Source organism: Kryptolebias marmoratus, linkage group LG14 (assembly GCF_001649575.2).
Source record: "Kryptolebias marmoratus isolate JLee-2015 linkage group LG14, ASM164957v2, whole genome shotgun sequence".
NCBI lineage: Eukaryota > Metazoa > Chordata > Actinopteri > Cyprinodontiformes > Rivulidae > Kryptolebias > Kryptolebias marmoratus.
The window spans coordinates 20,965,061-20,992,009 of NC_051443.1; the positions used below are offsets into that span (position 1 = coordinate 20,965,061).

At 37.4% G+C, this 26,949-nt stretch overlaps 1 protein-coding gene across 4 annotated transcripts in view; it reads right to left on the bottom strand.

Moving 5' to 3' along the window:
- LOC108232673 (A-kinase anchor protein 2) overlaps window positions 1-25,318 on the bottom strand; it is a 74,795-nt gene extending 49,477 nt beyond the window's left edge. Inside the window, exons 1-4 of one of the 4 annotated variants that reach the window (XM_017410606.3) lie at window positions 25,117-25,318; window positions 16,837-16,888; window positions 6,428-6,508; window positions 2,422-2,543 (exon numbers count right to left, since the gene is read on the bottom strand). In XM_017410606.3, the coding sequence (XP_017266095.1) occupies window positions 2,422-2,543; window positions 6,428-6,508; window positions 16,837-16,888; window positions 25,117-25,196 (335 nt within the window). In that variant the 5' untranslated portion in view covers window positions 25,197-25,318. The remainder of the gene's footprint in view (window positions 1-2,421; window positions 2,544-6,427; window positions 6,509-16,836; window positions 16,889-25,116) is intronic. The other 3 variants (XM_017410605.3, XM_017410610.3, XM_017410609.3) reach the window with 3 other exon arrangements.
- Between the last annotated feature and the right edge of the window lie 1,631 nt (window positions 25,319-26,949).

Consider the following 26,949-nt stretch of genomic DNA (forward strand, 5'->3'; position numbering starts at 1 on the left):
GGGGGGGGGGGGGTACTCTTAGCTTCTATCATACCAAATATTAGCAATATTAATAAAATTGACCAAGAAAGCCATTTTGTGTTTGCTAAGATTGATTAGCTGTGATGACCACCTCGAATTGGGATGTCTCCAGTTAATTAATTGTAGATGTACATCCAATAAGTACTTTCTGAGAGTTTCATTAAAATCCATCTATCAGTTTAAAAGATATTTTGCTAATAGAAACAAACACACTCACACACACACACACAATTACACCTTTCATGTCAACTAGAACCTGAGCTGTATACTGTAACACAGGATTTTGTTCAAAGCTCTCTTGGCATTTGAGAAGGTTCCACAACCAGTATCTTTTCGATTAAAGTGAATTGTGAAAACACGATCTTCATTTTTGGACAGTAGGCTTTGAGTAAAGACTAGCAGTAGTACAAACTGCCATTTCTAACTCTAACAGTTTACTGCCTCCAGCTTTGTCAGCCCTCTAAACTAACTCGTTCAAAAGGATCTACACTGTAAAAAAAGAGAGAAAGAAACCAGACATATGCAGTGCTATTAAAAGCTCAATTGCTTTTGTAAGTAATTAAAACCACAAAGTGCAAAATGTCTGAGACAGCAGCTCTTTTCATCGCAACTGAATGAAGTGATTCACATGAAACAGCTCCACAATCACAACTCTACTGTAGCCAACAATGCTGTCTCTTTGACCATTCACTGCTGTTCTGTTTACAGCAGAGCCACTGTTAGCTCGGTGTTCCTGACAGCGAGTTCTGTTGATGTTACTGCAGTGCCAGTGATTATCCACAGCATTTTACAGAGTCTCTTTCATGCAGCAACTTGATAGATGAGGAGGTGGAGAGACAAACTGACCCGGAGAACGCTGTGATCTCTGTCACTCCAAGACAAGAATTATAAATTGAACTGAAATGATGTGGTCCCACTTTTGAACATCAAACCAAACTATTCAAACTTATTTATTTATTTAATTATTAGTGTTTTAAAGGAATAGCCTGGCCATTTTTGACGTGATGTTCTTTTAAATAATAATCAAGATGTCATGAATGTCAGTGTTTTGGAGTTTTGGTTCTTTGTTTGAGTCTGGTTTCTTGTTTTGGATTGTCTGTTGGTTTTCTGTTTCCTTGTCATCATTCACCTCCCCAGTAGTTTTCCATTCATGCCTGCCACGCCCACCTCACCTGCTCCTCGTTTAGTCCACAGCTGCACCCCATAATCATTTTCCCTCTGTCTTTAAAACCGGTCTCTGTTTTGTCACTTGTCACTGGGTCATTGCGTTTTGTCATGCTTGTCGTTTCTTTGTGCTCTACCTTGCCATGTCATGCCTTGTTTCTAAGTTGGATTTTGTTGTATTTAGGATTTTGCTGCCACGTCAGCCTTTTGTTTTGTTTGTTTAGTAAAGTAATAAATTAGTTTCTTTTCCTAAAACATGAGTCTGCGCTCTGGGTTCACCTCTGTCTCCATGCCTTATGCTACAAGAGGCTCTTTCATGAAACGGTTTCACAAAATGGCCACAATGACCAATCAGTCTTCAAGCTGCCTCTGATTATTCAAAAATTACTGATCGAGTCAGTCACATTCTGTATAGACATGAGCTTTCAGGAATTAAGCGAGCATTGTGGAAATAAAAGACGTGCGGAGCAGAACTTGGCTGCATTGACATGGAGCACTACAAATTCAATGTGTGATGGTGTCTCGCTTATATTAGTTTCAAAACATGACAAATTAACTCAGTTAATTCCTTTTTGTAGTTAATCATTTTTTTAAGTTAAATGTAAAGTTGCTGTGTGTCATTATCAGTCTTCTTGTTGTTTAGGATATTAACCCTCCCGAACCCGTCAAAAGACAGAGAGGTAGAGAAGCCCTTGTAACTCTGGGTCAATTTGACCCAAAGGCCTCAGGAGGGTAAATCCAACACTTCTCATTTCAGAGAACGTGTCTTCCTCTGACTTCAATGTGCCCCTTTCTGTCTGCTTCCCTTTGTTTCAGAGAAGGCTCAGAAGCCCAGCTCAAATCTCACACCCAGCATGATAATGACAAGAGCTGGCTGGTGCTTTATTCACAGCATGATCTCATGCCCCAAACTTCACAAGGGAATATGTGACTGTCTTGCTGCAATACTAAATGGGAATCAGGAAGCTCCTCCTAAAGGCAAACACAGGAAGTCCATGTGTCACATCACTTTCTCCCTTTTCCCACCCTTTCAACCATCAACCATCTCTATATTTCTTCTCCCTATAAAAATATCTCTGTTTCATTTAAAAGTTATAATCTACTTTCACTTGTCCCACTTCAAACTCTTTGTTTCCACTTCTAATTTTTATGCTTCCTCTAATTCCTTTTGTCTCTCTTCTGTTGAATGAGCAGTCATGTGAAAGAACGAACCAAACTGCATTAGTACATTATTACCTATGTATCATATCTTCAAGTATTTTGCCTTGTTCTTCATCCTGCTCCAGCTGTTTCCGCCGGGCCTCCTCTTCCTCTGCTCCCATTCCCTGGAGGAGCCATCGCTCACGCATGGCTTTGGACTGTGGAGGACACAGGACACAAGGACATTAGTGCATCAAGGGAGATTTCTGCGCAAAGACTGTGACAGCGGTGGGAATGTAATTAGCTTTCGAAAGTTAGACAAAACAAAAAAGAGAAAATAAACCAAATATTTTGAAGGCTCTGTCCATATATATTTAATAATATTTGATTCACAATTTTTTATATGTTAGAACTTTATAAGGGAGTTCTTCCAATGTATCTAGTTGCAGAAAAGGTTTTGATGTAGTGCGTTACAAATCCAAGTGTTTTGGAGATGGGTTTCTTATCAGAAGGGGTGGTTTTTGGACCATCTCTTGATCGTATTTTTCCAGTTTGGTAATCAAACGTGACCTCACCCATTTCCTCTACGAGACAGTTGTCTTGGTCCTCATCCTAGATGAGATATTTGGCTTAACACCACATGGAAAAAAAAAAATGCCTTGCCCTTTAATGCAGGTCTCCAAGTGGTCCACAAAAGTTAAACTTGTAGTTTCACAGTTTGTAAATGTATTTTTGTTAAATGAAAACTAAAATGAACAAGTAGTATTCCTTGAAAGAATGCTTTCTATGCATTAGCTTATAGACAACAACAACAAACACACACACGCCCTGACTGGCCATTATATGATCACCCTTCTTTAACGGTAGCAGGTGATAAAATCCCAATCAAGAATAAAGAAACACTCCGATTTTATGTGATGTGATGTTTGTTTGAAGCTTGGTCTCCAGTGATACAGTCTACCTGAATTCATAAACATTTTTATGAATGTTTATGTTTGTAAGATTTACAATCTAAAGCAGGTGTCATCAAATCTTAGAACATTTTGTTTAGTTTATCATTAAACATCCAAAGCCAGCGGGAGAGCCAGTCTCCTCAGCCCACAGAGGCTGCTGGATTTCTTTAGTGTTTTATAGCTGACTGCCAAAGCTGTGTTTATGTGACTGATGTCTCCATCTGTGGCTTCAGATTTGTTTGTTACCACAACACAGTCGAGCGTGAACATTTCACTTCACCTTTAGCTGTTTACTCTCAAACTGTTTTGGAGAGCCGACAATCAACAATTTAGAGTTCTTCCACTCATGGAAAAACAACAAGCTGCAGAAACAATTATGGAGCATTTCGCCAGCTGCTGCCAGAATGTGGCTGCTGCTGGGCTCGGCTAACACAAGCACATCTCTGCCACTTATTTTCCTTTTCATTAGCAAAATCGGCACTTGAAGCTACAATTAGCAAAGTCGTAGCTAAAACAAGCAACAAAGTACCTAAAAAACTAAAATTAGCAAAAATGAATGAAACAGATGTTAAAAGCTGAATGTAGCAAAACCCTTGATACTAACTAAAATGAGCAAGACCATAGATAAAAGCTAAACTTAGCCAAACCATGGCTAAAAGCTAAAAGGAGCATAAAAAGACAAAAATAGAGCAAACGTGCTGTCAGAGAATAATGTTTTTGAAGGAATTAAAGATATCTCAATGCATTTCTATGGGATTTTTTTTTGTAAATAAAAAACAAAATTCAAAAAATACACAAGTTACAAATACATAGCACATTATTCTTGATCAAGCTGAATATTTTGCTGTATAAATGGTAAAAAAAATAGCTCAAAGAAAGCAGAAGCAGCCTGACTGCAAAAGAAATATACAGTACCAATAAAAACAGGAAAACAGTAGTGTAAATGCTGACTCAGCAACCACACAGTGTTGCCTTTTGAGTATATATCTACGCCTAATGTGAAATAACATTATAGGTACAACTTATAATTCTGGACTCTTATAATAAAGGGTAATGGTGGCTGTTTGTGCCATTTATCAGAAATGAACAAAGTTAATTTCAACCATACCACAAAAATATATAAATACTAGAAGGGAAATCGACAATGTTTTGAAGAAACCAAGTCTCAACAGAGCGTTTGTTTAGGTTAAGCTTTACTTTTGAATTTCAAAATGTTTACATGGTCCCAGACTCAGATCAACGCCTCCATTCTCAGAGGCTTGAATCCCACAGCCTTGAGGTTCTTATCAAATCTCTGGACTCCAGTTCCCATTTCCTCTCCCAGGCTTCTGTGTCTCTGGAGAGCACCCAACAAAGCCTTCTTCATGCTGCCTGGCTGTGTGGCACTCAGAGGTAATGGCCATAAAATGGGACTGTGTTACCAGATGTTGATTACATCTGCAGTTTAAGCTTGCTGGAGCTGTATGGAAGGGAGCTAAACAGAGCAGCAGACTGGCTGCAAAGATCACTAGATGATCATTTCCTCAGATAGAGCTAATATGTTTGTTATGAATGCATTTTTTTACACTTGTTAAAAGTTGATGGCTTTAATTAACATGCATTTTCTGTCCATAATCTACAAATGGGTATTAAATCCTGAAAACACTGATATGTGGAACAAAATCTATTTGACAAAGGTTGCATTGATGCAAAATCTGTTTACTGACTCTAATTAGTGAATGGAATGTATTTTTATTGCAAATATTAAAAGCTGGTTACCATAAATGCTCATAGCATAATGAGCAACCACAGATATGCCCTTACCCACCCTGAGTCTCAACAGCTTTAAAGGCTTAATTATTTTCCAAATAAATCTTTTTGAAGGAAATAAAAACAAACCTTTGCAATCAGTGCCACACAAGAAAGTGCAACTCATTAAGTGAATTGATCAAATGTACCTTAAACTTGTTACAAAACTTAGTTTTCCTTGTTTATTCAAAAGCTGTAGAAAACCATGTGTGATGAGGCTCTACCCAGCAAGGATTCTTCTGCTAAATGTACTTTAAAAACACAACCTTTATCTGCCATATTCCAGTCACCAGATCAGGATTTACTTAAAGGAAAATTTTGACTTATCAGTTGTGAGTGGCAGTAATATTTTTTATTTGTATTTGTATGTTCTTGGATTTAAATGTTCTAAAAAGAAAAAAAAGTTCCTATCTTGCTCAGCTAAGGGAAACTCTGCTTTTACAGGCCTGCACAATATCAGCAGTAAAATTTGGACATTTGGATACATGTTGGGCAAGGACTTTGGAGCATGATTAAACAAATCTAAAATAGCATGTTAGAATGAAATAATGCTCCAAAAAAGGGCTTATTGTGGATCTTTGAAAGCACGCTGTTTCAAAGTCAACTTTAGAAGAAATCAAAGGGGGATAAGTAGATTTGGAGCAGTCATTTAGAAGAAATGGGCTTATCACACACATTTTTGGAGCTCCTGTGTGAGAATAACCATTCATATTTTTCCCCCTCCTCTAACCTTAACCTGAACTTGCTACCCTCCTAAAACACTGACCACATTTTAATCTGACCCTAAATTCAATATCTGACCTCAAACCAGGCGTAACATCAACATAAAAACAATGTTCTCTCCCTTATCTCTCATGTGCAACACCTTGGTTAGTTTGTCCAGTATTGAGCTGAAACAGTACATCCAAGTCATGAATAAACCAACAGAGAGGTCAAGGAGTTCATCAGATTTCAGGATTTTTACACATCAACCAGTTTTATTAGAAACTGATGAGGGAAACTATACATGTTACTTTCACTTTTTTGAAGCTGTTATTTTCTTATTCGTCACCCGCTTGAAAACCTTGGATAACTGGGTAATTTGCTGATAGAAAAACCTACATAAGCATGCAAAGCAAATTGGAATTCTCATAATACTTTTCTTACATAGAAGAATTATTATGGCCTTAAACTGTAGAGATAAGAATAAGTAGTGCAACTAAAATAAATAACCAGGAGCTATGAGTAAGTTGAGAACATATTGACTGAAGATAGATTGTAAACTGACCAGTAGCACCCCTCTTACACAGTAATTCCAAAGGACCTTGCTGTAGAAGTCAGAACAACATAAACACACACACACAAAAGCCCAAAACACCAACCTTAACATGTTGAAGCTGTAGCACTAGATTGTCAAGCTGATTTCTCTTCTCTTCGATTTCAGCTTGTCGTTTTCGCTTCTCCTGAAAGATCAAAAAAGGAGAAAGAACAAGATTTAGAACAAGCTGCTTAATGCACACGGAGGAAGTAAAGCATTGGAAGGACAGGAGGTCAGAGCTTGTTAAGGGTTAAGATGAGTCCAGGATCACAAGTTATATAAAGAGGGTGGATCAGGCCATGGAACCTTAGGCTGAGCTTGACGTTGAGAGAACCATCCTTCACTTCATGGGGAAATAAATAAGGCTGATGGGTGGAGGAGGGGCTGGATGTATGGTAAAGGAATAAAAAGACTTGAGGGACTCATGGGATATGGAATCAGTGTCTATAAAATACTGAAAATGCCTGGAAACTTAAACAAAAAGGACATCCCAGAGCAAGCCTCCACAGGGCACAGGGGCAAACGATATTGAGAATGTGTACAGTGTTGCTTCATTTCTCACTCCTTTTCTGTGGGAGTAGAAAAGGGATTTCTAGAACATTTCCTGTTGGCTAAACATAGCTTTCAGGGAAAACTTCAAAATGTGAATACACTGGAGCAAGTTCAAATGAAAGTACATGAGGAGTGACTTAGCATAAAAAGGAGATCTTATCACAGTGATAATAAAAATCACAAAAATAAAACTAAAGTGACAGCTGTTACATGAGCCCATTTTACTTAAAACTGAATGAGAAAGAATGAAGATGCTCATCCTGATGCAGCACCTTTTTGAAAAGTACTTTACACTAAATATGCTGCCAGCTGTCAGCTATCCTCTCTCAGCAAGTTTTGGGTCTTCACTGGGCTTTTTCCCAGATGGGTGTGCACTGAAAAGCTTCATAAAATTACATTCAGGATGCATACTAATCAGACTACCTCAGATGAATGTTTTTTTTTTGTTTTTTTTTTCATTTTTAAACACAAAATTGCAGCAATTCTCCTACTACTACTACAAAAAAGCAGGCAACTCTAAAAGAGAACAACCTCACAGATTGGCCTCAAAACTCTGTTGATGAATATAGCAAACAATTTAAGACAGGACCAACTTTAGGAGCATCTATCAGTTGCTAAACACTTTGACTTTATGCCAAGATTGGAAACATTAGCCAGGACAAGATAATGGCTTTGGCACCCCATACACTATCAGCGAACTGATTCACCATAGAACACAACTGTTTATATGTGCAGAAATCCCATGTAGACTAAACGTTTTGGAGCCCCTCAGCCAAACCAAATGACAAACCAGAGGTCTACTGTTCCATGGAAAATGCAACTGTTGTGTAACAAATGCCCCACAGTTGTTAGTCACGTTAAGTCTTTTACAAATGGGCTTAGTCCACATTATGAAGGAAACAGTCTAGCTGAAGTATCATTCTATTTGTTTTGTAAGAACGTCACTGAATAACCAAGCAGAAAAGAGAGAAGCTGTTGCTCCAATTACAATTTCACTGTCTACTCTTCATATGGTTGATGCTGTCTAACAGCTTTCTTTAGAGACAAGAAATATTTGGATAGAATATTTTTTAGAGCTGGGTCCAGGCTGAGAAAACATCTGCAGCAGGACTGAGGACATTTCTTTTTTTTCCCCCTCTTTCTGCTGCAAACATACACACGTTCACACACACCACAGCAACCTACAAAGTTGCAGTTCCCATGGTTTGTGATGTACAGTCAGAGTCTAAGTGGTATGGCTACCAGATGTCAGGGGCTGTTGAGGACATGTGGCTGAGGAGTGGGCAAAACAGGCCTACAAATACATACACATGGACATATATAGATAAAACGACAGTTTCAAATGTACAATACTAAACACACTTACAGCTACAGACGTTTCACCAAACAACTATTCTTTGTCAATCTGTGTTGACAACATGTCAAATAGTTATCAATAGTTACACTATTATTTGTGATATTAGTCACAGAGCATGAGGTATGAAGAAAAGGGGAAAAGTCTTTATTCAGGCTAGGCTAATGGCTAGACAAAGAACATACTGGTGTGAAAGACCTCTACATTAGCTAATAATAAACCACTACACTTTTACACATTAAACATTTAAACCATGCAGAATAGTGGCCCACCACCATTTCTCAAGGTGTTCTAAATGAGGAATCTCACCATCCAAATGTACCTACAATACCAACCGGCTCATGTTGTGAAGTCATATGATGACCAAAATATTTTGGAAAAACGGGCACTGATAACATAAACGGCTATGCCAAAAGGACTGCTTAAAAATATTTAATAGGGTTCTAAAAAATTGATGAGTCAATCATTCAGAAAGATATTTGTTATTTCTAGTGTAACTGATTTTATGAAGAGGATTAAACTAAAAAGTTTTTCTTAGTGGTTAAACTGTCAGGGGACAAACCCTGAACCCTGATCTGTTCACTGTTTACTCCCCCCCTCCCCACAGCCGAAACATCCTCCTCTTCCGAAAAATATGTTGACATTCTTCGTGACACACTCATGGCTTCCCACACTCTGACTCACAGTGTTTGTCCCCCACTTGGCTTGCTGCTAAGCCGCAAAATCAAATGCACTTTTTCCACTGACACAATCTGAAAGGATGATAAAGACTAAAACAAAAAATTGTGATGAAGCACTTAAGTGATAAAGATCAAATTCCCAGATCATCACACTCGTTGTTTAGAGAGTCACACGAATTTAGCCTAAATTTAGAGAGCGTTTGTTTCAGACTGCTGAAGATTAGAAAAGATGAGGTCAAAACGTTCACTTGTCTCAAAGTACAAATAAATAAAACTATGAATCATTCTGAAATATTCCCACAAATGAAGTATTTTGCAGCACATACAGCTACTTAAAAGCTCCAAGTACTTAACATGTATAAAAAGGTTGAGTTGATACTGCTTCATTAGTTTTCTCCTCAGAAGTGTAAGGCAGGTGTTTAAGGTTGGCAAAGGTGTTCTTTTAGTTGGCTTACAATATTTACATTATGTCATTCCAGCAAAACAAATTGTTTCCTCAGGGGACTGGTTCGATCAGGTACACATCTAATTTTTTTAGTACACAAATTCAAAATTGAATACTTTTTTGTAACCATAAAAGGCACAAACCACCTTTTCAATTTTCACATATACTACAAAGCACTTCATGTGTTTTTCATTTACCAGTGCAATACTTTCTAATATATATTTACTCTCCGTGTATGAAGCATTTTTTTGACTTAACTTTCAGACAGATAAAGCTGTCAGAGACGATGGGTGGGTGCAGTGTTTTGAACAATAACCCTTCGGCACGAGGCAAGATCAGGAATTTCTCCTCGAATCTTTCAACATAAAATCAGTTTTTATTTACTGGCACTAAATACCTTATCTACAGTAAGGCTTGAAGGAATCTCAATGAAAGAAACACAAATGGTAGTTAACAAATAGAATATTCCACATTAGAACAGACGAGCACTTAGAATAAAAGAGCTTCACAGAATTAAAGCTCTGCTGGTGTTGAATTTGGGATGAGAAGAGGGCAACAGATCAGATGGGTTACATTCTGTACATGCCGACACACCCGGAGAAAGAAATCTTACTGTGAAGATCAGCTTCCATTTCTGTGGGTGGCCATACCTGAGAGAACACAGACTAAAATGGTCATGTGCTTCAGTTGTTTTTCATAACTAAGAAATTGTTTATTTGACAACATAATGAGTATCAATGTTTATTATATGATAAAAAACAATGAATTGTTTAAAACAGGCAATAAATATTATTTGTTTGCTGAAAAAGTCCTAAAAATAATCACCTGGATTTTTTGCGATGCTTATGTTGGGATAATTTGACAATCTAGCCCCATCTTGTCATGTTTGTCCACAACAATCTGGTTGTTATACAAAGATGTTCTTTTCAAACAATGCTAATTTATTAGGTTTCGAGAACAGAATGCTAATTTGGTAGCTCCTCAGCTGACGGTGGTGTCAATAAATGCAAACTTAGGACGTTGCTGAAATGCCCGGCGTGCCGATGTCATGGAACAGCAGCAGGTGGTGACTATACTCATCATGTCCATTTGGAGAGAAACTAAAGTATGCAAAACTTTAAATTCACATTGACATAAATTAAAACACATCAAATATAGTCCATATGGGCTTTACATGAGCTGATATGTAACACTACTATTTTTTTCAATCAGACAAGAACTTAGGCCGCTAAAAATGAACTTAGCTCCCTGTCAATTTTTAGTCTTGCCGCAGTTTATTTTACGGTTTATTTTTTATTTAAAGTCAAATGTTACAAAAATAATTCCCAAAAAACCACCAGTGTCAACAAAAGCTGAATTCCAGCTTCTCATATCTCAGGTCTATGTGAACCCCAGCTCAAACTCAAATACACACACAGAGGAATGTAGTTACTCTTACACACACACCCACACACACACACACACAAACATACCAGAGTGTCCAGTAGGTCCAAGGCAGCTGCTGCTAATTTTAGAGAACTTGTAAGACCTGCTGTGCCCCACAGACCCTATGCTCCTTAACAAGAAACACCACTTCTTCCTTCTCTAAATGACTTGCTCAGAGCACATTCCTCCTCCCCGTAAAATAAAGTTCATATACCAAGCAACAACTACCACATACCACCTCTCTGTCACTCAGTTTGTTCATTTGATAATTGATAAAACCAAAATATTCACATCCTACAACACTGATTTAAGAAAACATTTTTTTCTGAAATGTGAGGAAGCTAACATATAATGAAATAGATTTAGTTAATGTGTTTGAGCAAGTGGACACATTTAAGTAACCCAAGCTCAGCATCCGATTATTTGTCACCAGCCATCCTCTTTTTCTTTATAAGATCATCATAAAAACATTTTTTATGTGACAGTTTATAATAATACATAGAATTCAAAACATTACAAGGTTACACGTTAATATGTAGGTAAACAATTAGGAGGTTTATAATCAGATGATTTCACAGTTTGAGCTATAATTGTGAACATTTATGCTATGCACCAATGTAGCTTTTACATATGTATGCCTTGTTTTGTTAACAAAACTAAAGTTATCAAAAAAGGATACATGTAAATAATAAAAAAAAATTGTTAGATATGACAATAGGTGTTCTAAAACTGTGTAGGGGACAGTATCGGAAATGTATTTGATTTATTCTGAAATATGTCTGATTGGGCTAATGGTGTAAAACCTGGTCCTGGAGGGCCACTATCCTGCATGTTTTAGCTGTTTCTCTGATTTGACACAACTGATTTGAATGACTGAGTGATTAACAGGCTTCTGCAGAACTTGAAGACCTGCTGAAGAGCAGGGAAACAACTAAACCATGCAGGATAGTGGCCCTCAAGGACAAAGATTGAACACCACTGAACTGGGTGCACAAATACCTGTCACAACAAAAAAAATATCAGAGGATATTGTAGTTGCAACTGTCTCTCAGGTTTTCATCATTAATAAGTGGTAAGAAACTCTATTCTGTAAGTTTTATGCTTTTATAATTGCCCTCTGCCAAAGGAAAAATTGACCTCATAAACAAACCTTAAACACGTAATCACCGGATGTACATTTACAACTGATTTACTTTTGGAGTCAACCTGACTCAATATGGCCACCACAACTAACCAACCTTAGAAAACACAAGGTTAAAAGGTTAGACTGTAACTTCCTTCCTTCTCGTCATAGGATGTTGTTAGTTTACAACTCTTGTATGAAAGAGTTGTATAATATGTATTTCTTCAAGGAATGCCAAGCATTCAATTAAGCTTGTTTCAATTTCTTGAATATATGAACTTCACAGTGTATAGGCAATTACAAACACATTTCAGTTAAAAGAGGATTTATATCTAAGTATGATCCAGATTTGGCAGTTTAGTGGAAAGCCACCTAAATCAACAAAAAAAGCAAAGGTGTATAAAAAATGTAATGTCAGCTTTAACTTTCTGCAAGACTCCCATAGTATGAGCTGAAGAATTTTGCAGCTTCAGCTAATGCTTTCAGGAAGAAAAAAAAATCTAATCTGTGCAGCTAATGTCTGTAAACAGCACAAACTGAAACAGCAAATGCCTGCAAGCAGCCCAGCCCCCCACTTCATGCAGCCCATTACTCTGTCCCTCCGCTGCATGCCACAGTCACAAATCTCTGAACATGCCACTGCTCAGCTCAAGATCCTCGCCTTCACCCTGCTCCACTCATCTCTCACCAAGTCATTCTTCCACCCTCTAAAACAGCTATGATCCGCAGAGATCATATCTTAGCTTTCATTTTTAGAAATCATTTTCTGGTTTGAGGTGATCTGCTAAATAAACAGAATGTCATTAAAGCAGATTGGTTTCCAGGATATTAATGATTCAGCAGGCATTCTGAAAGGCAGTGAAATCAAAACTTTATCAATGATCTTTTTACAATTTGACTTGACTTATTATGTTTTTGAGGGGGATATCATCTACGTAAACATATCAAAGTCACTACAGAGGAGTCAGTGACTGAGTGCATGCAGAAAACATAAACTTTTCTATCTATTTTGCTTTGCTGCTTGTGGTTTGAAGCCACATGTGCAGTGGTTAATTAGAGCGAAGAGTTGAGCATTGACTGATGTTAAAACCACTAGCGAGGCTTTGGTGGATGTATACCCATTTACAAACACACATGTGCACACATAAAGTTTTTTGGGAAAGCATGACCAGACTGTGCTCCATGTTACTGCCATAATTACATGGTAATAACATAGCAATTACAGGTCTGGTTTAATGGGATGACATCAACACTGCTTCCTAATTTGACCAATTAGTATCCATGGAAACTTGGAACGGTCAGGCCTTAATCACTATCAGTAAATGGGGATCTTTGCATGTGTAACAGACAAATTAAATGCTTAAACCATTGCTTTCTCTTAGTAAATTAGAGCTCCAAGTCATCTTATTATCTAGACTGGAATTAGTGGTTTTCCTGTTCTGGGAAGCTAATTTGGATGTCAGTGAATAAAGGAGGCTGTTTTGTTGCTGTTTTAAGTTTAGCTACAAGAGGATCAGGAAAAATAAAAAGGAGAACAAAAGACAGTGTTCTGTTGTAATTTAGAAGTTGTTATGAATAATAAATAAGTTGCAAATGTTGTATGCTGAGTAAAACTAAAGTTTAGTGTTTTTTAAATAAAATAACTGCTGATATATATTACATGATAAAGAATAAACACTTAAACAGCAGAACATGTTTCAAGTATTTACACATCCAAAGAATTAAAGCCTGAAAAAGCTTAATAATAAAATTAATTATGTATTAATTGACTCTGTTGCAGATATTGACCTAAAACTAGGTGTGGTAGTAGCTGGAAGTCATCCTCAACACATATCTGAGTGCTACATGTTGTGCAACATCTTTGCTTAAAACTTTAAATTCAAAGCAACATTGTCTGTTAGCAAAATATCACAAGAACCATGGATACTCTCAGAAAGATGTACAATCAGATGTAGATGTACAATGTACACCTACACCTCATTAACATTTGGGAATCAACTAATTCAAGATGACTGCCACAGCTAATCAATCTTAGCCAACACAAAAAATAGCTATAACTCAAACAATTTTACAGATAATTTTGGTGTGGTAGCAGCTAAGAGTCATCCCCAACACATACTGTGAGCACTAACACATCTCACAATATCACATGAGATTGTGCATAAAGTCATTTACATTAGACCAAACCAGCTATAAATCTGTTATTTTTCAACACAAGAGGATTTTATACTAAAACTCTGGTATGAAAGGCAAGAGGTGATAGGCATTTCTTCAAGAAATGTTTAGCTTTAGTTCTACATTTTCTGGAATGAGATTGAACTCAGTCCAGAAGTTGTTTTTTTTTTTACGTTTTATCTGTGTTGAATCGAGCTGTTGTGTCTGGAGAAGGCTTCAGAACAGACATCTTTATGTTCAAGCATTTGGACCTGATTTCTGAGCAAGCTTCCACTTTGGCTCAAGTTCCCTTGAAGAATTGATGTGGACTGACACTAATGGTGATGACAAAGAAATCTCACACTATCAATTATTGATGATCTCATTAGCATGTCAGCTGCAGACCGGAGCTACGGGAGGTGTGTACGCTGTGCATCTCTCTGCAGGGTTTTGGCAGCGCTCGTACAGAAAGCCAGACAAATATTATATAAAATATTATCACTCATCTACATCCGTGCTGAAAATAAAATATGTTGCAATGTTTTTCTCACTTAAAGAAATTTCAGAAAATTCTGAGAATCTTTGATCAGCTTCTGTACTGACACTTGACCTCTGCTTCCTGGCAGAGTCTCCACGTGCCTCAGAGTTACTGCCGATGTAAAGTCAGAGAGTTGTTAGTAGTTTTATTGGTGTAATAGTAACCCTTCTCTATTTAGGTGCTTAATAGGGGTAGAGAGCTTTTACTGCTGTCATTGTGTTTGATATAGTGTTTACAAGTTTGCCTTAGGAAGGATAACTGCTCATTTGGAAAAGATTAAAAAAGGCTCAAATTGTTTATGTTTTCAGTGCCTAATCTTTATAGGATGTTTAGTACTGTGCAAAAGTCTTGAGTCATCACCAATTTCCTTATATCTTGCTTCCAAGAATCCAAACTTTCTTGTAATCTTTTAAAGTGGACTTGAGCAGTGTTTCTTCAGGATTTCTGAAGGTTTTTAAAAACTTTTTTTTTTGTACTTTGGCTTTTTTGTGAAGAGTGTTTCTTGTGTTTATTGAGCCAAAAAAACCTTGACCTATACATCATTTCAGGTACATGAAGGCTCTTAAACTAAAAGGATAAACCATCTTTCTGTGGACACATTAAAAACAACTTGGCAAGAAAACTATTTTAAACTAGATCTTTGTTGGGAGCCTGTAATAAAGATACAATTTGCTTTAAATTATTTGGTTGAATTTATGAAAACTGGTGATCATCTCAGGACCCCCATGGGGCATTTTGCGCCTTACAATATGGTTAGGCACAAAGTCTGGATTAAAAAAAAGGAGTGAACATGTAGCTAAAGTCTAAAGAAAAACCAGAGGACTCTTGAGCTGAAGAAACTAGAAGTGGTTTAAAATTTTGTACAACGTTGTCCTTGAAACTTACACTTAAACTGAAAAATAACTCAACTCTGTGACATTTTTTTGTACTTTGAAGTGGCAACAAGACCTACAGCTAGAATGTTTACCATCATTTGTACAGAAACGACTCAACTGTTCTTGGCTTTATGCACCAAACCAAAACTTATTTGCACGGTACATTAATCAGGATATACACACAAAATTGTGCAAGAAGCAGAAACGCTTGTGTGCTCAAACCATGAGAACTTTCCACTCTCTTTGTGTTTAGATCCCGCTCTGACTTAAGTACATGAAGCTTGGCATGGCTGCCATCTTTTAACGTGGCCAAAATACTTTCTCCATCTGCTGCTGCTACGAAACTCTCCCTTCTACACACATACAACCTCTGTGTATGAATGTGTTTCTTTGCCTCTGTGTGTCCTAAGTGTGTGTGGTATGCTGTGGCTCCTCTCCGGCGCCAAATTTAGTCCAAGGCAGCAAAGCTCGATGCAACTGTTGCTGCAAAGTCCTATCGGCGCTGAACAAACTCGTCCACAAAACAGTGAGCTTCTAAAAATATTACCAGGTCAAAGAGGGAGGAGACAAAAAAAACAACTTTATTAAAAAAGGGAAACAAAAGAAGATGAAAGCTGACATGAACAGTAAGATAACTGCAGCAGAACTGCTAGGCAGAAGGCTAGTGAGGGAGTGAAGTACCTGACATCTTGTACAACATAAAAATCACTTTGTTTTATGGGATGAAAATGTGTGTAGGAGGCTCTGATGTCATGCTGAAGGGCTTCTAACACATCTACCATCTGAATTTATTGAATAAGAATACAAGAAACTGACATGCAACACATAGTTTATCTTGATTTCTTTTGTGTTTGCAGCCTTGAGTTGCCTTTTGCTTCACGCATCAACATCACACACTGCCAGTTGATTTTTAAATGTTTCCAACTTTTCTGTCACCAGAAACTGCACTCATGCACATTTGGTTTCATTCCAGTTGTCAACATACTTTTAGAGCTTGTGGTTTGCCTTGATATGTCTATACACTTTGGCATGAAGTGAAAACATACTTTTTCCTGGCTTTGTCATTGTTTGAATAGACTAAAAATGGATCTCGAATTGACAGTGAAAAGTGGTATATAGACACTGGCAGAACTGCAGGAACTCTGAGGTGAGATATCGTTCAGTGAATGACAGAATAAAGTCAAACTGGGATGTGGTGTCTGACAGCCATGGAGGCTCATGTGTTTTCACAGACAGGCACTAAAACAAACAGACTAAAGGTCATAAACAAGGGAGAAAAAAAGAGGATTGGAGTTAAAGCAGGCAGTTTAAACACACATGGACTTACCGCCAGGGCCTGCAGCCTCTCTTTGTGGAGCTGAGCCTCCTCACACGACATCCTGAAGGGGGAAAAGGGGAGAGGGAGGTGAAAGGAGAACGAGACGTGAGAACTTTGGGGAGAGATGAGGTCGTTCAGCAAGAGGCTTCAAGAAACACACAGGGGGAAGAAAGTAGAGGAGCGAGGGAGAAGAAGAGGAGGAGGAGGAGGAGGAGGAGGAGGAGTATCCAGACGAGGTCCTTCCTCAGCAATAATCCAACCAGAGTGGGAGAAGTTTGCACTGAGGAGAACCAAAGATCTCTCACTCAGTGACCATGTGCCTCACACTCAACCCACTGCTCGCATTTTTTTTTTTTTCTGTCTGTCACCCACTCTTTCTTTGGTTCTCTGCGTCTCTCCTCCCATTTGTCTCCTTTCCACCCCCCTCCCATTTTTAGGCATGAGCCATGTGTGATTAAACAGCTGGGAGGAGCAGCTGGGAGAGGGATGGGGTAGCTAAGGAAGGAGGAGAAAGGGCTGTGTGACGAGAAGGAAGAGAGTGGAAAGAACTGACGCAGAAAGGGAGCAGAATAAATTTGCAGAAGTAAGGCATATGGAAGCGGATAGGTAATTTGTCTTTCCTGAAAGGTGGAGGTGCTAAAGAACAGATGAATACATGACAACTATTAGATCAAATGTTTTATTATCCCTGACTGCTATGCTGTGGATAAGCATGTGCTTAAAGAATGATGGCAACTATTTTCAGGAAAGACAAAGTTTAAAACAACATTGGTTTTAAAGGCAACTTATCAAAACTTTGTCCTATTTGAAATGTCTCCTCAATTAGATCAGGAGTGTGGGATAGACTTACGCTGTCACAAAATATAAAAGATAAAAAAAATAGCTTTTGGAGTCAAGAAAACAAACAAAACACAAAAAAGCATTAATTTAATAAAATGTCCCAATGATTTTGTGACATTTTGGGCACAAGATAAAATCTAACTACTTTTACTGGTGCTCTGCTTTAACAGCTGTTGCAAAATTACTTTCTTTTTCTTCATATATTTCTCTGTTTCAAAGTTTTCAAAAGTACTATTGTTTCTTTTCTTCTTGGAGATTAAGATATTTTCTTAAAATTGCTTGTCATTGTTTTGCCACTACAACTACCACTATTATAAAAAAGAAGCTTCTCCTGAAGCAAAATTATCATTGTCTTTTTAGGCTTTAGTTTGGTCATTTTAACTGTAATGTGCTTTTATTTTCGTGCAAATCAAAAAAAAAAATTATAGAATATCAGACATAGATGATGAAAAAAAAATAATAGTGTCTGGGCTGTGCTTGTGTGTTCTTTTCAAAGTCATGAGACACTCAAACACACACACAGATATACAGACAAAGCAATTTGAGTAAATAGGTCACTGTTACTTGGGTTCTAATTTCATGTATCTCGTTTGTATCTCCCTGATTCACCTTGCTTTCACCTGTTTTTGTTTGCAAACCTCTCTAATATACTCCATAATTTGCTGACTTGCTGTCTTCTTAACACCCTTTTATTCTCTTTCCTTTCCTGCCTTCTCTCCACACTATCCAACTATTTTTTCTGTTTTGCCTTTTCTCCAGTACTCTACTTTTTCTACAACCATCACTGCCTTCCATCTCTCCTCACTTCTTGTCTTTTTTCCCCTTTTAAATCATCACCTCTTGTTTCTCTTCTGACTTCCTTCCTTCACTCATCCCTCTACCTCCTCTATAATCCATTTATTCAGTTTCCCTTCACTTGTCTCACCTGTTCTTACTTCTATCTGTTCACTTATTCATCTTTTTCTTTCTCTTATCTCTCTCTGACACACCACCTTTCTTTTCTCTCCTTTTTCTCCATTCTTCCTGCCACAAGTAGACGTCCTTATAAGGACAAACAGCAGCAGCAGTCTTTGCTTACCCCTTTGGGAATACAGAAGCATGTAACACACACCCACACACACACGCACACCGACAGACAGACACACAAGCGTACACACACAAATGCACTAAAACAGCCTGTGAGTTACTCCAAGAGAAAGTGTAAAACAATGAAAGCTGTTGGAACGTATCTAAAGCTACTGAATCTAGCAAAGGTCAGGGCATTGTTTTCAGTTTTATCAAGAAAACAGAAAATATTGTACTTTGCCTCAAATTTGATCATGTACAAGTATTAACCAGCTATCCGAGGTAAAGATAATTGTTTTTTTGGTGATATAATATACTTCTATAGAAAGACTGCAGTGAGTTTTTCTGCTCACCTAAAAAAACATTTTGAGAAATTGTTCATTCAGTCATTCTTACATTTTTTTGTGTCTGCATTTTTCCTGTTCAAGGTCATGTGGGGGCTGGGGCATATCTCAAGTGTCATCGGGTGAAGGGCAAGATACAATCAGGCAAGCTCCTCTGTCCATCACATGCAACGCTTTACATTAACAATACTGATAAAAAAATAACACAACAAAACAAACAAACAAACAAACAAACAAAGACTCATGGGTTAAAAAAAACTTGTTAAAAAGCCTGCATAATTTTGTGATAAAACAAGAAAACAAAACAAACAAAAAATGATTTAAAGACCTAAAGAAACCACAATTTTAAACCAGGTTTGTCATTTGCATTGTTTAGGATCTAAACTAATAATTGTGGCATTTTTCTTTAGTTATATTGTCATCTCAATAACATTGTTGTCAAAGCCTTTTCAGCTTAGTTACCATAAACTCTAGAGCACTAAAGCTGTATTTTTGACACCTGTACAAAAATACTCATGATAGAGAACATCCAAGACTGCAGCTCTGATGTCCATATTTAAAACCAACCAAAGGTTAAAAAAAAGTCTTTAAAAAGTGATCCTATTTTGTTTCTCTTCATTACATAAACACAGGGGTGGCAGTGAATAGAAAGCAGTTTGAAGTGACTACGATGTGAATAGAGATACATACAGCTTTGTAAGCCATGAACAAAGCTAAGACGAAATGAGGAGCAGAGTTGGTAACTTTCTTGTATGAAGAACACCGTTAGCTTTATGGCGGTCATCATTAAAGTCTGATATCTTTAAGGGTTCTTACTTGACATAAAAATCACACCATTTAACTCATTAAACTGGCCGCTCACTGCTGTTGTGATGAAAACTTCCTGTCTCATTCTTATTTTTTTTGCATGTTTTCTGCCTCGAAGGTTTGTTTTACTCTTTCTCCTCCTGAAGTCTGGCCACCTTCCCTCCCCTCCTCAAGCCCCCCGTTCTGGCGTTGGCCATGCTGGTTGGTCGTCATTAGAGACAACGGCATCATTGTTCCTCTGCATCGCCACGATGACGCGATGACCTCACTGCACAGAAACCCAACCCCTCTCTCCCTCCTTCCTCCATCTCAGCCCAGAGGTAATGGCCTCCAGATGTGAAACTAGAGGCAGGAAAGCGCATGTACCCACACACATGCGCACATACCCTAATAGAAAAAAAGAAAAAAATGCAACAATGCAAAGTGTGAGTAGGAGGCAGAGGGAACGAGCAAACATGGACAAAGAAAGTAAAACAGAAAAGTTGTGTGTTTGTGTGTGTGTATGTGTGCACTGTCTTAATGTGGTCATCCTTTTTGCCTGCCTCTCATGAGTTTGGTACTCCCACGTTTCAATGCTCCCCAAAATAACTGAAGCACACAGAGCTACAGATCTACTACAAACTCCTTTCTGCTGCAGACTGAGTTACTGTACGGCTGTTTAAACATGATACAGTAATATGTAAGGGTGGCTAAGGGACTACTCATGTCACAGAAGACCTAAATCTGTTCACACCGTACAGCCAGGAGCTTGAATATTCTTCAGAGGGGATGAAAATCAAGTCCCCATGTGTCAATTATTACATCTTGAAGACATGTTTAGGGTTAAGGGAAGGTTAGGTTTTGGTTAGGGAAGTAGCTGTTAAGGGTTATTGAGCATATGTGACTGTCAGGAAAACAAAAAAAAAAAAAAAAAAAGAGAACAAAAAATGAAAGAAAAGAAGGAGGAAGAGAATAATAAAAGCCACCAGGACAGACATATGTCTGGTGATGAGGCTGCCAGACACTAAAATCATTTATATTTTATGTTCCTGAAGGAGGCTGTGCTGTGTCTGGATGTCTGTCTGTCATTCAACAACAAAAAAAAAAAAACTACTGAAGAGTGAAAAACTTCATTTTATTTTTTACAGGTTTTCCTTACAATTTAGGCTGCTCATTTCTAATATTCTTTTAATTAAAGATTTTCAACATTTACCTTTAACTATAGAAAACTGATGACTAAATTTGGCATATTTTGGTATAACATTTTAAATGCATATTGGCACTTCAGTCTGTTACAAGACTTCTTGTTGCTATTTAGGTCATGGGTTGTGGTAAAAATAGTGAAAAAACGTCAAAATAAGAAATTGATTAAGACAATTTTTTTACAACATAGATTAACTAGAAACACAACTAAGACTAACTAAGAATATTTCTCCTAGATTTGACTGTAGCTGTCAGCACTTTATGTTTCTAAAAGTGTCCCTGCATCCATAAAACATTCTTGGACGTCGCTGAGCAGCAGACAGAAGTGAAGCAGGAGGTCTCCAGACATCACACTTTTCACAACCTCAGCATTTCATTTTGGATCACACATTCTTTGACTGTATTATTTGCATGAGCTGGCATGTCTCCTCTTGCTTGAATTTAAATAACCAATCTGCTCACTTTCAAAGAAACAAAAGCACATCTACTGGAGTGTTTTCATTATGCAGCACATTTTGAGACTTTTGGTTTTGGCCTTTTCCCAATTGCAAATATTGTATTTCTTTAATAAAAATGCTGAGTGAAACTAAAACCATGAAATGCATTACGATTCTGCAGATGTGTTGTTCCACTTCTTTGCAGCTGCCATTTTGTAGACTTGGAAACACAAACCTTACCCCATTAAATTGTTTTCCCTTCAGTACCTATGCTCAAGTGTAATAAATAGAAGGAGTAAATGGGCTTTCTGTGGCATCTGCACTCTGCACAACCACAAATACCAGCTCATCTTTCTGCTAAATCAGTGATAAAGCAGAAGAGATGACTGTGCGCTGATTAAACGGGGCTCTCAGAAGTAAAGAGACAAAGTGAAGGATACACTGATCAGCTGAATCATGACAGCACTGCCTCATTTTCTCATTTAGTACATTAACTATTAATGCTGCAGCAAAGCATGTCAGTGTCGTGTTTTAATGCACTCTTCCTGCCTGCTTCATAGGTCTGCCTCTTTAAGTGTGAAAAATTGACTTGTCCTTCAAACTGACACCTGACAACTGAATGAGACTGTTGGCAGTAAGCTGATAAATACCTCACTAGTTATCATTCAAATTAAGTAACCCCTCAGCCTACATGCACATGTTATCCTTTCACACATGTGATACAACACAAAAAGATGCATGGCTCATTATTATCTCTTGAAGTACTCATAGTTGCAAGAAAAAAAAATACAGTTTACTGTCTAAAATTTGCAGTATTTTTTCAGATTTTAGCTGCCTTTTCTTATTTCACTATTGCATTATTTATTTATTTTTTTAAATGTATATATTCTTAAAATAAAGGCCCAACATTCCTCGAAAGAATGCGTATTGTCCACTGCCTTTCATGAAAGAGTTTAAACTAAGTCCATATTATGTTGACAAATGACAACCATAGAACCATTTTGGTAAAACCTTAAATATAACATGATACACAACATCTAATGTGATCTATTAGCAGTGAGAGTAAGCATTATAAATTAATTTTAGCTACTACCACACCATAATTTAGTTAAACTTGGCTGGGTTAAAGCCATTTTCGTATTTTCTAAAGTTGATTAGCTGTAATGGCCGTCTTGAATGGGGTTGACTCCAAAAATTAAACAGCTGATGTTCATTAAATGATCATTTTCTGAAGGTTTTTATTAAGATTCATCCAGTGTTTCATGAGACAACAGACAAACACAAACATATGCACACACAGAGACACACAAACACATGCAGGAACATTATTACGTTTGCCCGGCAGTAAATATGAAAAAGGACAACTCATTTACTGATTCAAGCAGTATTCAAAACAAAACAGAAACCATATAAATTTACAATGATAACCTGAGAAAAAATATTTAAAATAGTAGAAATGTAAGGTAATTTAAGATGTATTGTTTGTCTGTTCTGCCTCACTTGCTCTCCCATTTGTTTTACTTTGTCACCTTCACTTTTATTTGTGTCTAAAATCAGATTTAATTAGAAAACTGTTTGACTCATTCAGATGTTTTCATTTTTACACACAGGAAATATTTAAATCACTTCAAGCCTGCAGTGCTTGTCTTCAAAGAGTTTAACGGTGGCAAAGAGTCCAGAGCAGCAGAGCCACACAGCTTTGAAAGTTAAAGAACAACTCCTACTCCTTTTGTCTTACTACTGTTTCCCTTATTAATATTCTTAAGCCAACTCAGAAGCTGGAGGAAGGCGGCAGACTGGAGAGTTTTCTTTTTATTTCTGGATCAAATTAATCAACTGTTGACTGATTTGCAGATGTTTCCTACATAATTTAGGTTTGCCACAACAAACAAACAACAGCAAAAAAACAACAAAACCAAAAACTGCTGCAAATGCTTTAGTGGTTTTGACTCATTTTTTTTTTTAAATTTAAGGACAGTTTATCCAAGACAGAGTTCATCTACCCAAGGTTTGTCCCTGTTCATAAAGTTTTGCACTAGCTTTAAAAAGCTTTATTCAAGTTTTGTGAACTTCTTTCTTTTGATCATATAGCTGTTCTCAGTACATTCTAGAACCTTTTAAACATTGATTTTTAATTTTTTTTTTTTAATGAATATAACCCCCCGACTGTCTCCATAATTTAGTCACCTGGCAAAATCCTCTTCAGGTGCTTTAAACACAAGATTATTCTGTTTGTACAGTGGCTCTAAAATGGACAACTTCAGCAAAACTTTCAGTTAAACAAAATGAAAAAATTATTAAAACAAACAAACACAACATCAAAACAGAAACTGCAAACATCAATAAAACAACAAGACTCCACTGGATGTAAAACATTTATATTCTTGATATCAGTTGTTACCCACAAATGTTCTGCTTTGTGTTGTGACTTGTAGTCTGTGGGAGGTTTTAACAAATGTGGCATTTGTGTTTTTGATGCTTTGTTTCACTGTATTTTTAGAATTATTTGTGGTTTTGAAAAAAAAAAACTGTTTAGTTTTGTGACTAATTCACAAAATGCCCTGTTTGATCCATACTGTGCTCAGTAACACAAACCATGTCTTCTTTCTTTTCAAGTAATGAATTAACTTTACATATTTATTCAATCTTTTGCTGAGACTCAAAAGCAAAATTCTCTAAAAGTAATGGACTGTATAACACTGGATTTATCATTTTAATTTTGATACATCTACTTTTCTAGAGGTTTTTAGATTAAACAAAACATTTAATAAAGGATTATCTTCCAAAATATAAATAATACGGATTTTTTATATATAAAAAACAAAACAAGTATAACATATAAAGTCTAAAAATATTTATGCTCAAAAAGCATAAGAAATGCAAAAGGTTTGTTGATAAAGTGTGTTTCTGGTGTAAAAAAACCCCCAACAAAAAATCAACTAATTTGCAGTAAAAATGGTGAAAACCCACAATCATTCACACATTTTCAGTGTTTTCTAGGCTTTTGTCTTGCTTTTTTGTTTTTTAGACATCAGGCATCCAAATCACCAATAAAAATATTAGCTATTAATACTTTTTACATTACTGTTCTGAACAAATTTGGTGTTTGTAATCCATCTTTACAATTACTCATGAAATAAAGGGCCGATGGAAGAAAGATGACACAGGGGAAGAAGTGGTCTGCAGCATGGCGGACTGCGCTGACAGAGGGGCAGGACCAGCCTGCAGCTTCCACACATGCGGCATGTTGCAGAAGACCCAAGTGAGAAAATCATAAGAAAAGCTGAATTAAAAATAAAGAGAACATGAAGGACAAAGTGAAAGAAAAACAGGAAAGAGAATAAAAGTGTCCTTAAAGGTTTGCTGTGCAGCGAGGTGACATGTTTGTGGAGGCAGCTGAGAGGCTGAAAGTGAAGAGAAGACAGATGCAGTGAGGAGAGGACAGGGAGGAGTGAACATGTTGTACCGCGTGTCCCCTCTCCAGTCATGACTGAGCAGCAGTCTCACCATGACGGAGCTCCCGTTCCCATGACAACCCAGCCTGTCAGATGGAGAGGAGACTGGTGGAGGGATGCAGGGAAACAGAGATGCAGAGATAAAGAGCAGCTACTTACGGGGCTTTTACTGTGCCGTTCCTCTGCAAAGGTGCATCTGACATGGCTGCAGCACCCGCCTCCCTTCTCCTAGTCTCCATCCTCCTCCTGCACTCCTGTCCCCTGGTGTCCTTTTGACAGAGTTATGTCCTCCTCTTCCTTCTCTTCCTCTTCTCCTCCTCTTCCTCCTCCTCCCTCCCCACTTCCTCGCCTTTGCCTCCTCCTTCTTCTGTCCTCCTGCCTTCTCGGAGTGTGTCAGGATGTGTTTAAGCAGCTGCTGCAGCCGCTCCTGCATCACCTCACTATGCTAGCAGGAGGGAATGGGTGTATGCATGTTAGTGTGTAGGTGTGTGTGTGTGCACGCGTGTGTGTGTAAGAGAGCGAGAGAAAGAGAGAACCTTTGGGGAGTTGCTCTAATAGGAGTGGCCAACCTGCGACACAGCTTCCTAGAAATCAACCTTTTCCCTCTGAGGATGAGGAGAAAGTCTTTTAAAGAGGAAGATAGGATCTTCAAAAGGTCCCTTTATAGTAAACAGGGGGACAGCTTTGATTGTTGGGACGCTTGATTGATAGATCTGTTTGAGACAACTGTCAGCATCCAACTCTAATCTCTAACATTTATTACATTCTTTGCTTGTTGTTAATATTATCTCATACCCGTTGGTTACACACCTTGTGTGATTATGGTTTCTCCATAAATACTAACTTTAGCACCATGCAGTCTGGATTTGAGGACATCAGGAAATTACGTTAATATAAACAGGGCTGCAATTTCTGCCATTTTAATTTGAGCCATTTTTTTTTGTTTTATTTAGAGTTTATTCAAAAACATTTAAAAAATAATTTTGGAGATTTTAGACTGCTGGCAATTCTACATTTTCATGTGTCAAGAGTCTGAAGGTCATTAATCAGATTTAAATAACTGAAGATTTTTGTGGATGCTGTTCCCACCTACAGTGAAAAAAATCTTATAAAGTCATTATATAACGGGAAATACGCCATGTTAGACGTGAGTTTTATCTACAGATTCAATATAATGTTAAGAAACGTTAAATGTTATGGCACCAAAAAAAGAAGTAAGGAGTCCAAATCCTAAATTCAATTTATCTGTAGTCATTTCAATTTAGTTATATTACATTACAGTCAGAATCAGTAAATTACAATTAGTAAAACATTGTCTCTCTAACAAGATGCATTGAAACTTTATTTTAGCACAATTCCCCATCCTGAACAAGCACGAAAGCGACAGTGGAAAGGATCGTCTCCCCGGTCAGAAAAAAAACCCAACAAAGAACTGGACTAAAAGTCAGCAGCAACACATTTTAAGTCATGACAAATCCACGTCATGCTTTTGTTCAAGCAGCTTGTGGCATGTTATCAATATTTCATTGAATTCCAGCAAAACTTGGGCTGCTACTGTAAATAAGACTGACTGTTCAGTCAATGGGATCTTGCTCAGATAGTTAACCAAACAAGTAGCTCAGCAGTCTGTTTATGACCTGCTGGTTTAGTACTTAGCAGTAACTCAAGAGTAGAAGGAAAACCAAACATCATCCGTCTGCTTTCTCATTTTCATTCTTCCCTTCTCATCTTAAATTTGTATTATAACTTCCCCTCTAAAGTTCACTCTTCTTTTCTTAATTAATTGAACTTTGTTTTTTTGTTTGTTTGTTTTGTTTCTTGTTGCTGCTTTTTCCAAAAAATCATTAATTTCTTCACCAAGTGTTCATTGTTTTGAACCAACATATCACTTCCCAGCTCAGATCACAAAGCAAACGTTCGCCTCTGTTGAAGGTCTCAAGATTCTTCACATTCTTTGCTGTCCCACTTTTCTGTTTACACTTGCACAGGTTC